At 44.2% G+C, this 13,712-nt stretch overlaps 1 protein-coding gene across 2 annotated transcripts; it reads right to left on the bottom strand.

Moving 5' to 3' along the window:
• Nucleotides 1-1,612: 1,612 nt before the first annotated feature.
• On the bottom strand, nt 1,613-13,141 carry cldn20 (claudin 20). 2 transcript variants are annotated; one of them, XR_013133044.1, is made up of 2 exons: nt 12,055-13,141; nt 1,613-1,640 (listed from the first exon to the last, which is right to left on the bottom strand). XR_013133044.1 is itself a non-coding variant. In XM_077016247.1 (2 exons), exons 1-2 carry the CDS (start codon nt 13,137-13,139, stop codon nt 12,186-12,188), a joined length of 864 nt encoding a protein of 287 aa, XP_076872362.1. In that variant the 5' UTR covers nt 13,140-13,141; the 3' UTR covers nt 10,394-12,185. The 2 variants fall into 2 exon arrangements, 1 of the variants encoding a protein (XP_076872362.1); XM_077016247.1 differs by lacking the exon at nt 1,613-1,640 and having other exon boundaries at nt 10,394-12,579; nt 12,670-13,141.
• Nucleotides 13,142-13,712: the final 571 nt, after the last annotated feature.

Raw genomic sequence — 13,712 nt, 5'->3', positions numbered from 1 at the left:
TCTTCCCCATCTCAAATGGGTCTTGATTTACTAAGAGACCAAATAAAGAATGGTAAATTGTCTCCATAACTTGCCTGTAAATTCTATAAAGCTGTCTTCAGCAGTATAGTTACCTGTTTTATTGTTGTTGGGTTCAGCTATGCTACTGCATGGTCTAGAAACCAGCTCATCATTATGTGCACAGAAAACGTCTGAAGCTTTACATCCAAAAAACGCCAATTTCACCAGTCCAGGGAACTGAACTTGGCTATCTGAATTTACAGAATCCAGATATTTATTTTTGAAGGCGTAAAATTGCTTCAAGACACTCAACACCAACAACTGGCAGCAATGCCATATGTGATACTGATCCAGAGAGGAAGAACGCTCAGTGACAGGATTGGTTGGCAAACAAAATATTTTATTTAAGCTCAAACTTTATAAGATGGCAAACCCTAGTGTGCTTCACTTGTGTGGCACTACATGGGTCAGGTAACCTGCTGCAAAACAGAGCTTCCCTGGGCTGCATAATGACGCACAGGTGCCACTATGTTCCCAACACCACATTCCTAAATGTTTCAAGAGTTTGAGGTAATGTATCAGATCATCCAATCTGTTCAGATGATCTCATGGTCAACCTCCCTTACCTGCTATGTGAGCTTACTTGCCATTGGTAAGTAATTTGGAGTTTGACATCCACCGCAATTTGTGTACCTTGTCTCCTAGGTGCCTTAGGTTATGAGTGCAGGCCTGGTATTCTTAAGCCTAGAGCAAATTTTCTTGCATGACGTGCCCCAGCTTGTAAAGTTTTGCTCTCGGGCTAAGAATGTACTACATTTACTACATTACAAGGCCACACAAACGAAACAAATTATCTTGTCTTGTCTTTTATCTTGTTTTAAGGGTTTTACAGTCTGTTGAGGATTTTTGACATCCAACAGATAACATAAGTTTGCGTAAAATACAAGTGGAACCTCATTTAAAGGGAATGGGTGTAATGGCATTCTCTGGACCATAGGGAGACAAACCTACTGGCAAACTGCAGGTTCTGCACACCACCTGCATATAACCCCTCGAATGCTAAGGCAATGAAATCAGCTCATTCGTTGTTTCAGTGTTTTATCCTGACCCAAAAGCTCTATGGGCCACAGGGAATAGCATTTCCCTGAGGCCGCTGCTCATGTCTAGTGTGTCTTCCCCTCTTCTGGTAAATCCCAACGTGGATCTGGAGTGGTGCCTGGCTCAAGTGCTCAAGTCACACAAACACACACACACACACTTCCTATTTGCACACACTAGTTGCCCGGACCGTGACCAATCTATTTCCAAAATCAGGTGGGTGAGGTGAGGACTTCTCACTGCCTCTAGGCTGTTTTTGTCTGCTGAATTCTATGATACTATGACGGGCACCAGTTGGCGGTCATGAACCTTAGCTTCACCTGGCGTGTGGCTTCCAAAATTCAGGTTTTGAATCAGGATCATGGTTTGATTACATCATGGTTTAAACACACACCTCCGTGAACAGTCATAGGTGTCTGTTATGGTTCTGCTCAACTGGAGGGGGGTTATGGCTCTGCAGGTACCTGCACCGGGGTCCTGGTTTCCACGCTCATGTTCTGGAAATGGCCAACCCTGATAGTCCCTGGCACATCCGAGCACACCTGCGGAGAGAGACCAGAAGGTGCGTGGGACAAAAGAAAGAGGAGGGATGGGAGGGATGGGATGTGTGGGTTTGGGGAACAGGTTTTGGTGGGATTTGCCCACTGTTTCTTGCAGCCTGGGTTAGGAGAAGATGAGAAAGAGTGAGAAAGAGAGTGAGAAAAGGAGCTTCTGCCTCCGGGAATGCTGTGAGGCGTGCCGGTACCAACAGGAATATTAGGGCCATTCACAGAGAATTCTCAAATAGGACAATTGAGCAAAATTGATTGATTGTTGTTCTATTTTGTAGTGTCTAAGTATTTGTAATACTTTGTGTGGTGATTAAGTTTAAACTGTAAGTGTCTAAAATTCATTTCTCTTCTTCTTATGGTGAGTTGAGCTGGACAAAGTTTTAGTTTTTTTTTATTTATTTATGTTTTTTGGTTTAGATGAAAAGGGGCCCTAGTCCAAGGGTCAAAGGTCTGGTGGGCCCTTCTCCTGTTTCTACTAAAAATATTTAGAAATTAAGTCAATTGCTTTTTCACAGGTGTTTGAAATGCAGTTACGGACAAGATGGACACTGAGGGAATTGTATAAGAAAATACGAGGGACGCTTTGACCTGAGGGGGTGGAGAAGTTGTTAGATATAGCCTATATATTTATAAATGTATGCACGGACGTAGTTTTGGGGGGGGACTTTTTCAAAAGCCGGTTTTGGTCCCCCCCAGTTTTTACAGTTAAAACCAAATATTTAAGTAGTGACAAAGTCATGTCCCCCCCACTTTTTAACGGTAAAAAAACCAATATCCAAATAGCGACAAATCTAGCACTAGGATCATGCAGCACCCCCCCCCCCCCCCCCCCCCCCCCCCCGCTTAACAGTTCGCCACCCCAGGTTGTGTCCCCCCCACTTGTGAAATCAAAACTACGTCCATGAATGTATGTGCCTGTCTAATTTCCTTTAACCGTATGGACGAATATCTATTGTAAATGTTGTCCGGATCACGATTTAGTGTGGATAACAGATATAATTAAAATATCGACAACTGGCATTTAACCTGCTATTCAAAATTGAACAGGAGGTCATACAAAGAGGGGAGGCTCTTTCACAGGGGGGTTATTGTGTCTTTTACACTCGGGGGTGGGCATTCCCTCGCATCTCCCCAAATGAGACATGACATCTGAATTCTCCTCTGGGTTTTGGTTGCTCCTGTATGTAGTTTTTGTTTTAGGCTGAGCTTATGTCGGCGTAATGACAAGAGCAAAAAAGACTCTGAACTTTCAGAGAGACTCAAGCGAGGAAAATATGAGCAGTGAGTTGAAGGAGAACGGAAGACACGCAGCGGCGGAGCGGGCAGTCGAACCGGGACCGGACCCAGTCCTTGAAACGTAAGCACTGCAGGAAACTCACAGTTCAATGTTTTATTACTCTTATTGTCTTCGCGGACACCATAATGGCCGATGTATGATGTATGTAACAAAAATAAATGTTGAATTTTCATGTGAAATGTTAAATTAGATATTTTTGGTAGATAAGTAAGTTATACTTTTATGCTAAAGTTATTTTATCTACCGATTAGAGTGATGTATACAAATCGCACGCTTGGCTCACACTGGAAATTTGGTGTTATAAAATACAAAAATATGTACATTATACATATTACATTGTACAATATGTAAATATGTAAATTGTTTTTCTTTCGGTTCTTAGCAAATACGGGGAAAGTTCATAATATTTTATCGGTATCTCGGTGGAATTCATTCATTTGTACGTGTGGCTTAAAACAGGGCTGCTATAAGAACTTTGTTGCTTGCATGTGTATCATATTGTAGTAGTAATGGAGCAAAACTTGCAGGATTTCTGTTAATGTATGCAAACAGTAACAGCTCTTAGGTAAATGTGTTGTTCAGTAAATAAATAAACAAACAAACCAACAAATAAATAATCTTATCACTTACACTTCTATTTCCACTTTTAGGGAGAAAAATGCTCCATTGTCTGTCCCAGACTCACCCAATTCTACAGAGCTCCCCTCCCCCATTTTGCCTCCGGCACCACCCAAACAAATTTCACTACCTACCACCCCAGCAGCCCCTCCCCCAGCAACCCCTGTGAGAAGGCAGAGAAGAGGCAGCAATCATGCGACACCCTCTCCCACTAACCGGAGAGCAAGTGCTCCAGTGTCAGCCACGTCTGAGCACAACAGGTGGAAGAATATTGACGAGGACGATGTGTCCCCAGTTCCTCATCCCTTTTCTCCTGCCCGCACTCCTGGTGTACAACTTGACTGCCACCATGAATACACCCCACTCCAACTGTTTCAATTATATTTCGATAAATCTGTGGTCAAGGTGCTTTGCAAAAACACCAACAGTTATGCACAGCACAGGCTGAAAAACGGGATGAAGATTGTGTGGTATCCATTGTGTGAACGGGACATATACAAATACTTGAGTCTGGTCATTTACTGTGGCCTCCTGAAGCCATCTACAATACGGGACCTGTGGAGAAAGGACAGGCTCCTAAATCTTCCGTTTCCTTCCTCTGTCATAGCAGGATTTAGGTTTCAAGCAATTTCCTCAAGCCTACATATGAGTGATATTGAGGAGACTATAAAGAATGACAAACTAAAAGGCACTCCAGGCTATGACAGGCTCTTCCGTTTGAAGCCCCTTATGGATCAGATTCTAATTGCCTGTAAAGCATATTACCATCCATATAAGAACATTTCAATAGATGAGCGAATGGTGGCCACAAAAGCTCGAATCAGCATCAAACAGTACATGAAGAACAAACCAACTAAATGGGGTTACAAACTGTTTGTCCTCGCTGATTCCAAGAATGGCTACACATGTGCCTTTGACATTTATCAGGGCAAAGTTCAGACCTATTCTGGAAAGGGCCTGGCATATGATGCTGTTATGAACCTTCTGTCTGCTTGCTGTCTTGGTACTGGGTACCATATATATGTGGACAACTTCTACACAAGTGCAACTCTCTTCCGGGACCTGCATAAGAAACGGTATGAGGCTTGTGGCACCATCAGGGTGAATCAAACGGACTTCCCCCGGACCCAGACAAATGCGTTTCCTAAAAGAGCCGACAGAGGTGACATCAGGTGGATCAGAGATGGCTCACTGCTGTATGTGAAATGGATGGACACACGTGAGGTCAATATGTGCTCTACCATCCATGGGGCGTACAAGGGAGAAACAGTGCAGCGTCGTGTCCGAAACCCGGATGGAACTTGGTCTTTGAAATGCATCCCTGTTCCTGAACCAGTGAAGGCTTATAACAAGTACATGGGGGGAGTGGACCTTTCTGATGCACTCATTAAATTCTTCAGCGTGACACAAAAGACCATAAAGTGGTACAAGAAATTGTTCCTTCATTTTGTCGACATTGCTGTGGTGAACAGTTACATCATTTACAAAGAGCAGGTGCTGGCTAAGCATCAGAAACCTCTGACCCAGAAGAAATTCAGGGAAGTCCTGTGCCTACAGCTTGCAGACTTGGGGAAAGAGGCACCTACAACACTGCAGAAACCCACTAACCCAGAGGTGGTGGTACCTGTCCTACCTCTACCAAAGACAGAAGTGAAGAAGGAATGCTACCCAACTACAATTGTGGACACGTCAGCCTCTGCTACAAGAGATAAAGCCTCAGCTGGAAGGAGATGCTGTGTACTCTGCATGCAAAAGAAAAAATACAACAAGACCATATATAAGTGCACGTCTTGTGATGTTGCCCTTTGCATCGTAGCAGACAGAATTTGCTTCACTGAGTGGCATGAACGTGGTCTTTTCAAAGACAGCAAAGCTCAGTGAAATACTGCAGAAATATTGAGGCTGTAAAGAGAAACATACTCTGAAGATGTGTGATGCTATATATATTTTTTTAATTGTTTTGTTTTTTGACACTCAAAACAGTGTTTTGTTTAGATACTCAGTTCATAACTTTTGTGAACAATAACTTGCTGCCTAGCTGTGCCTTAAGTAAACCAAGGGCAGGACTAGACTCAGTGTGTGAGCTCACTGCCATGTTTTGGACTTTGGAGTTAAATCTACTCACTGTTTCTGTACTATATGTAGCACACGACTGGTACATGTGTGAAAAATGTATTTAATTTTTAAGACTTTGAATCTGTTTTTGGAGTACTGAAATTACAATAATATGTTTTTGAAAGTTTGTGTATGTGTGAGTTATTCAATGGACAGTACAAGCAGATGTTATTTCATGATAAGCATTTCTATTTTTCTACCAATTTCAATTATACATTTTTGGGCCCTGATTTACAATGATCTCAAATAAAATGTTCATGCAGTCCCAATAAATTGCACGCGTAGTTAATGGGCGTTTTGCGGGCAATTTACTGAGAAACGGTTCTAAATACCACCACGCGCAAAGACAGTAATGAAATGAGGCTTTTGTGTGTGCTAAATGTTCAGTAGCCATGGTGAGCTCGCGCCTCAAAGATCAAAGAGATGAACACTGAGGTATCAGAATTATTATATGCGTTAGCTGAACAGACTAACAATTATGTAGAGCTACATAGTAAAACGATAAACAAATAATTTCACACTTTGATAAAGAACAAACAGCTTAAGCAAAAAAATGAAAGCATAGAAATGACATTGTTATATTTGACACGTCTGTCTTCATTGTTTTGAACTCTTGCCGCGGTTTATAATAAAACGCTGTCGGTGTCTACCAGTTCTCCTTGCTGTTGCTGCAAAAGATTTGTACCTGCACTGAGTCGTGTTAAATTACGATTTCAGACTTGGTAAATGTGCTAACTTGCTATTTTGCAAATGTATGCCTAAATATTTCAAAATTACATAACACCAAAAAAATATATAACTCATTCACACATCTTGATTTTATTATTTTCTATATGCGGATTTTGGTTATGTATTTTTGCTTCTAGAATCTCCCTTCGGCTTCTGCAGTCTTGCATTTATTTCTGACTTATGGCACATACATTTTACGGGGTCATAAGGGTCATATTTGAACCGCGAAACGCTCTAAAATGTAGCCACGCCTACTGTAATTGGAAAAAAGACGCTCGAGGTGAGAATATTCACGCGCAAAAGCACGAGGAAACTGTTCTAAAGCTCGGGGAACCTAATTGGTTCTAACCAAACCCAGTGTGATATAGGCCTATAACCGGTCATAACCGGTGGGGTTCGTCCGTGCAAGCTATGAACAGAAGGTAAAGGTCTCGTATCAGTGTATCAGATGAAGACCGATATCTGGGTTATTATATTACGTTCGATGCAGCTCGAACAAACCAACTGACGACAGCTGACAGCTTAAAGCGAAAAAGAAGCTTACTTGACAAAAACAGAGACAGATGGTGTGGCGTAATTATAATATCTATTAAATGTCTACACCTCTAGCACTGAGACTAAAACTTAGGTCCTAAGTCTCAGGATACACAGGTCAGTATACTACTTTCTGACCTGTTAAAGAGTTAAAGATACTAGTAGATATCACAAATATTCACAACATAAACTTATTTACTCAAGTGACAACCATTTGCCAATTTAAATTTGATTACATATAATATTCATATAGAATAATAATTAAATGTAATATCTATAATACTATATAGCTTCAGGTGTTTTTGCTGACGGTACATCATGTTTCTCGCTGCTGGCTTTTAACACTACTCAGACGTTGCCTTGAGGATACTTATCCTGCACTAGACGCCTAGAGTGAACAGGGGGCAGGTGTAGGTGAGCTTCACGTGGAGCCCCTTGGGTAATGCAGTTTATGTAGAGTCACTGTGAGTCGCTCAGAACCTGATATGAGCAGAGCGCAGAGCAGAAGATGAGTAGGCATGAAGGACCATGGGGAGCTTGTGAGAAGTGTCAGTGCACCAGACAGTAAGATGCAGCAGTGAAGGTGCGTTTTGAGCTCCAGAGAACATGCTTGCACTGCTCTAGATTCCTGTGGCATGCTTTATAGTGATCTTAGGCTTGTGTGCAGCTACTTGGGTCTTAGAAACCAATTTTTTGAAACTTCCAGTGCCGAGTTCTTGTTCTGATCCTGCTCCCAGAGACAGTTTGGAAGTATGATAGGCCGTTTTTACTAGCTGTGTGCTTCACCGTGGGCCCATCGTGTGAGATTGCATGGTGTACAGCTTCATGGTTGAGCTGTTGTTGTTGCTAGTTACTTCCATTTAATGCTAATGGCCCTGGAGTTGATCTGGGTAGAAATTTCATAAACTGATTCGTGGTGAAGCTCTGACATTATGACCGCACCACATATAAACTCAGAGGTCTTCTGTACAACCCATTCCATTACCAAAGTTTTCTAGACATACTGCATGTGTTTGATTTTATTCACCTGTTAGCAATAGTGTGGCAAAAACACCCAGACTGAATATTTTGGAAGGGTTCCCACATACCTTTGACCATAAATGCCCATTCAAATCTTTATTCTTCTCCACACTGGCAGACCCATGGATTTAATATGCATGTTCCCAAGACTGTTCCACAGGCTATTTAATTTTGCTTTTCATTTAGGCCATAAGGTTTATCAAAAGTGCGATGCACACGTTTTGCGAACTTTAAAAGAGTCCACCTGGCATGCAGGCATGCACATACTCACAGTAGGCTGGTAGACCCTAAAGGCATTTTAGAAGAAAAGATATACATAATATTTTTATTAAACATACCACACATATTTAATAATAGCCTCTGCTAAATGTAGGCTAGGGAATTCACCTGATTTTTGATTTAGCATTTTCACTGAAGTTTCACAGAAAACATTTGAGCTGTGTAATTCTCACAATCAGACAATATCTAAAACACTGGGCAATCATTGTGCTCCTTCTAAAGTTCATGCAGTTTAAATGTAGTGTAGTATAGCATTAACATCCAGGATGACTGGATGTGAAAAGCATTTTGTATTGTATTGATTCTAATGCATCCTTGGACATTGAGACAGGTACTGCATAAGTTACACTCTATATCATACCATTAAGTAGGAGACTTGTAAGTGACAGTCACATTTTAACAGAGGGAATTTCTCTCAGACATATAAAGCCAAAGGTCATGTGGCATAAATGATCATTTTAAAGATTTTTCTTCAAATATTTTATTCCAACAATTATTAAGGCTTATTTAAAATTGTAATCTAAACCCTGTGCAAGGGAGTTTCACATAGTCTGCATCAGTGTATGTTAGTAATCATTGATTTTATATTTTGCATCTTTGTAATCTGAAATTGCTCTTAAGAGAAATAAGTTCATCTCTGAACACCCCGCCATGTATTTTTGTCATATGGATAGGGCCTGTGTGTGTGTGTGTGTGTGTGGGTGTGGGTGTGTGTGAGACAGAGAGATTATTGTCATAATCCTTAAAATTCCTACAGTATGATAACTACAGGGATTGTAATTTATCCATACACTACACAACAAGCTGCAATGCATTTTACATAAAAAGGGAAATATAGTGATTGCACCTTGATTTGCAATAATCACAAATGCTGTTTCTGAAATCTTGAAAAGTAATGGACTTATTTACTTCCTGTGTGCCCGTAGGCACACTGCAGCGTCACTTATCATTATGTCAGGTTCACTGCTAAAAATACATATGCAGCCTCAAATTGCAGTACATGCAAAGTGACCCCTTTCAAGTGTTTTAGATAATTTACGTCATTACTAGATGCAAATGGAGGGCCCTGTGCGTCAGCTTCACAGTGTGTTCATATGTATCCCATCAACCCTTGTGGTTAGCCTGGGGTGCTTTGGCATTGTTTGGGTACCTCGAGACATAAGCCTTCTTACCTGGTGACTGCAACCTTTTAAAATAACTATTCATGGGACCATTTTATGAGAACAGTCTCCATGTACATTCTTAATAATCCTTCTTTGATGGAGATAATATCTTATGCTTATTTTGTCCTTTTTACAGTTTGTTATAGTGCTACAGACATATGCTAGAATACACTGAATATTCATGTGTGCCGTGATGATTGAAAGGGAAAAGGGAATGTGAATTAGCACATTTTCCCCTTTTTATTGTTGTAAAGACAGCTTGCTCATTTTTCAAATTCAAGCCGTAGTTTATGATAATTAAACCATTTTTTTCTTCTCTGCAAACTAAGCAAACGTAACTGTGAATTTGGAAGCTGGGGAAATGATAATCCGACCAACCGCGGGGTGTGAAGTGTGGATGCGTGAATGTCGGCTGCTCAGTGAACATGGCAACCCGCAGAGGGATGGCCAGTCAGCTGTGTAAGCGGAGTCTATTTGCCGCATGGTTACCCTCACAGGGGGGAGGAGGCAGATCCCGGTATGAAGCAGCCCGGCTCCTGGCTCATGGCCGCCGGCCGGGGCACCTCGTGCCACACGCTGGTTTGGAAGGCAGAGCACGAATCTACAGCACAGAAAGTGCGATTGTGAAACACAAAGTCCTGGTCCAATGTGTGGTGTTTGTGACCTTCAACCCCCCTCCAACCAAATGTGTGGTGTTTGTGACCTTCAACCCCCCTCCATCCAAATGTGCGGTGTTTGTGACTCCCAACGCCCCTCCACCCAAATGTGTGGTGGTTGTGACCTTCAACCCCCCTCCACCCAAATGTGTGGTGTTTGTGACAGCAGTAAAGTCTAACATTGGACTTTGAATGGCAGATCTTTTGAAGTATGTTCTCTAAAGAGCTTATAATTTTGATGTCATCGTGTCCTCAATGGCATTTATTCATCAGTCAAATTCTTCCCTTTTCAGAAGACTGAAAAGAAATAAGACGGTATGTTCTACTGTACTGGCTTGTGCTTTAATAATGATTACTGACAACACATTTATCAATAGCCTGAATAACATCATCGCTGAACAAAGCCCTTATGCACCCCTGCATGTCAAAACCCAGAACTGAACTAAAGAATAAATGTGCATAAAAAACATACATGTATTTTTTTGGTCAAACATACAGTACATTCTCGTTTTGTGAAGGAGTAATCATTCAAGATAACTGAAACAAAAGTTGACCAAATAATTTCCTGTTAAAATGTATTCTGCGTACGGCTCAACTGATAAATTCAGAGAGGACTGCCATTAGGTGTAATTGTATTTTTTAGCAAACATGCAGAATGGTGCAAGGCGACAATTCGCAGTGTTTCACAGTGAAAGCCCTTCTTTAGCCAACGTCTTGTCCTTAACTCTCTTAGGATGTCCTGCAGCCGCATGTCGGAAAGAAGGGAGGGGATTGTCCTTCCGTATGACGCAACAGCGAACGGCACGCAGTTCGCCGCAATGGCACTACCACCGAAGAAGAAAGAACCGTGCAATAAACAAAGAGTGGTGAAGGCTTGAGGAACAAATCGGCGTCCCTCTCTGGTGATGCCCAAACGTACATTCTCTCTCAGTCTTGTCCCGTGGTCATCGGCAAATGCCACAAAATGGTTTTGATGACTCTGTCGGTATCCGCCAGTAGCCCAGTTGCCAGCACTGAATCTCTGTGGACCCAGGTCTTATCTGTCCTGCTCTGTACGAGTGGGAGAGAACGGGCTACAGCGATGTCCCGCTACAGCAGTGTCCCGCTAAAACAATGTCCCGCTGGCTTCAAAACAGCCTGCGCTGTGTTTGCTGCACCAGTGACAGGCGGTCACACATGGCAAAGATGATTGGGTGCAGGACCCTATTACCCCTTGCAGCAAGAGTGTAAAAGAAAGATGGAAAGCCTGTGTGTGTGTGTGTGTGTGTGTGTGTGTGGTGCTCTCACTTACACACGCATCTGTGTTTGCTTGCAATAAACGAGCAGTGTGCACCCATGCGAAGCAAGCCTAATGGGAAAGCAGAGAGCATCATTACCTCAGATGATCTTTGTGTCTCCCTGTTCTCGACACTTTGGAAAATGCGAACTGGACGTCCTGTGTTGTCTACATGGACATTTGTATTTTTTTCCAATTTCATTTTGTCCTACACATGTACAAATGGTGTAAAACACCCATAGATATGAACTGTTTCTTGTATATTTTTTTAACCAATCACTCTCTTGTGTTATTAAGAAGCTACACACTTTAAACACATACTAAATGATGTTAGACTGAACTAGAGGTTTGGCTTCAATTTCCAAAAACTTGCTAACTTGCATGTTAAATTTTGCTTGCTGAATGTTGAACAAGCAAACGATTTCTACCAGCTAATACATTCAAACTTTGGTTCAAACCTTTGGCGAGTACCAGCCCCTTCCTTAACAAAATTGAATGTTCCTGCGAACTTTTCCAAAATGCTGCATTCTTAAATTTCAAGGGTACGGCGCCGTCCCCCTGTCCCCTTTAAAGGCTTGTTGCAGCAGTCAGTTTGCCTGAGGATACGCAATTCTTGGCTTGCCTCATCCGAAGCTTTGTAAAAACCTCTATTGCTTTCGCTTGCAACTCACGGAAGAGCTGATGAGAGAATCAGATAACGGCGTTGAAGTTATCGTACCTCCTGCTTCTCTGTCCGTGTGCTTTTTTTTCCCCCTCCTCCTCCTCTTTGTCCCCCTCACAAAGGGAGGCGGCGTGCCCTCCGCAGTGCCATGTCCCCCGAAGCCTGGTTCCCTGAGCCGGTCCTGGGTTTCACACGTAGTCCTGCAGGCTGTAGACAGCCTTCACGTCCTGAGGTTGGTTCCGGGATGGCGAGCGGTACGGAGAGCGATATGGTGAGCGGTATGGTGAACGGTGTGGCGAACGATATGGTGAACGCTGTGGTGAACGGTGCTGCCCCCCCGGCTCTAGACGGGTCTTCTCAGGTGTGGGCGGTTCCAGCTGCTGCGCGTCCGCCCGGAGCGCCTCGTCGTCCGGCTTCTCTTTGTGCCGCTGCTCCTGCTCTGGTGCCTCCGTCTGGCTGTGTTGCTCGCGGCGCTCTTTCTCGTTCTGGCCGGCCGCCGCCTGCTCCTTCTGCGGCTGCTCCAGCCGCCTCGGAGGCTTGTCGGGGTGGGACGTGCCGGAGTCCAGCGGACCGCGGCTTCTTCTGGGACACGACAGGCAGAAGATCACACCGCCGGCCAGGAAGAACCCCGCTGAAATGAACGCCACGTACACGGCACCCCCCGGCTCGTACTTGCTGCTCTGAGGCACTCTGGCGTCCAGGAAGGTGGTGATGACCTCGTTGGTGAACCAGGATGCAGGCACCAGACACAGGACCCCTGCGACGACGAAGCAAGCCCCTGCCGCAATCGCAGTGTGTCCCTTGGACCGGTGACTCCCCCCCCAGTGGGTGCATTTCAGCCCCAGGGCGGCCAGGCAGAGCCCCAGCGTGGCGGTCATGCAGGCGAGCACCATGGTGGTGCGGGCGGTCTGCAGGTAGGCGGGCAGAGCCAGCACGGAGTACTTGAAGGTGCAGCTGAACACCCCCGTGCTGTACCAGGTGCAGTCCATCCACAGCCCCTGCATCTGCGAGATGGCCGTCATGATGTTGGAGCCCACGTCGGCGCTCACCTTCCAGTTGGGGAGCAGAGTGGCTACGGTGGCCCCCAGCACGCCGAGGAGCGCCAGCACGAAGGCGAGCACCTGCATGGTGGAGGACGGCATGGCGGGCGACCCCCGGCCTCCCTCCCTCCCTCCCCCCACCCTCCCCTCTGACGCTGGCTTTGCGGCGGCCCCTCGTCCTCGCTCTGCGTCACCCTATCAGCTCCACGCAGGTCCCGCCGGCAGATAATTCCTCAGCACAGGCTCCAGTGGACTGCGATAAAGAGCGAAATGAGAATTGAACCGGGCAGGCAAGCGTGACGTTCTGACAGATGAGGCGCGGGGGGCTGGTGTGCCTTGGAAGGGAGACTGTATTTTTCTGATTCGTTCCCTCCCTCCCCCTCTCCATTTTTTTTTTTTTTTTTAGGACATTAACACTCAGAGCCAGACTGCATTTCGGGTCCGCAGTTAGCTGTAGTGGAAGTGACTTTGTAGTGTTTTTGGATGTCTAATTGTTCTTTATGGTCTTCCAGCTGCGGATCAGCCCTCTGGCGATTGGCGATGGTGCTACACCAACCTTCTTGTCAAAAAAATAAAAAAAGAAGCCAGGTAAAACGCTACCATACAAAACTGACTGTACTGTGTAGACAGGCATGCATGTTCTGGGAGAGTTAATTGATTTTTTCTTATCTCTCC

The sequence above is a fragment of the Brachyhypopomus gauderio genome, chromosome 9 (assembly GCF_052324685.1).
Source record: "Brachyhypopomus gauderio isolate BG-103 chromosome 9, BGAUD_0.2, whole genome shotgun sequence".
NCBI classification, from domain to species: Eukaryota; Metazoa; Chordata; class Actinopteri; order Gymnotiformes; family Hypopomidae; genus Brachyhypopomus; species Brachyhypopomus gauderio.
Note: the sequence above shows the minus strand (reverse complement) of the source record. Positions and strands in the feature narration are given on the sequence as shown.

What these genes read in the sequence shown, in the direction of transcription:
- cldn20 (XM_077016247.1), bottom strand. Translation starts at nt 13,139, where the DNA reads ATGCCGTCCTCCACCATGCAGGTGCTCGCCTTCGTGCTGGCGCTCCTC. An exon ending in AGAGTGCCTCAGAGCAGCAA is followed by an intron (nt 12,580 to 12,669) that starts GTACGAGCCGGG and finishes GTCGTGTCCCAG; the next exon opens with AAGAAGCCGCGGTCCGCTGG.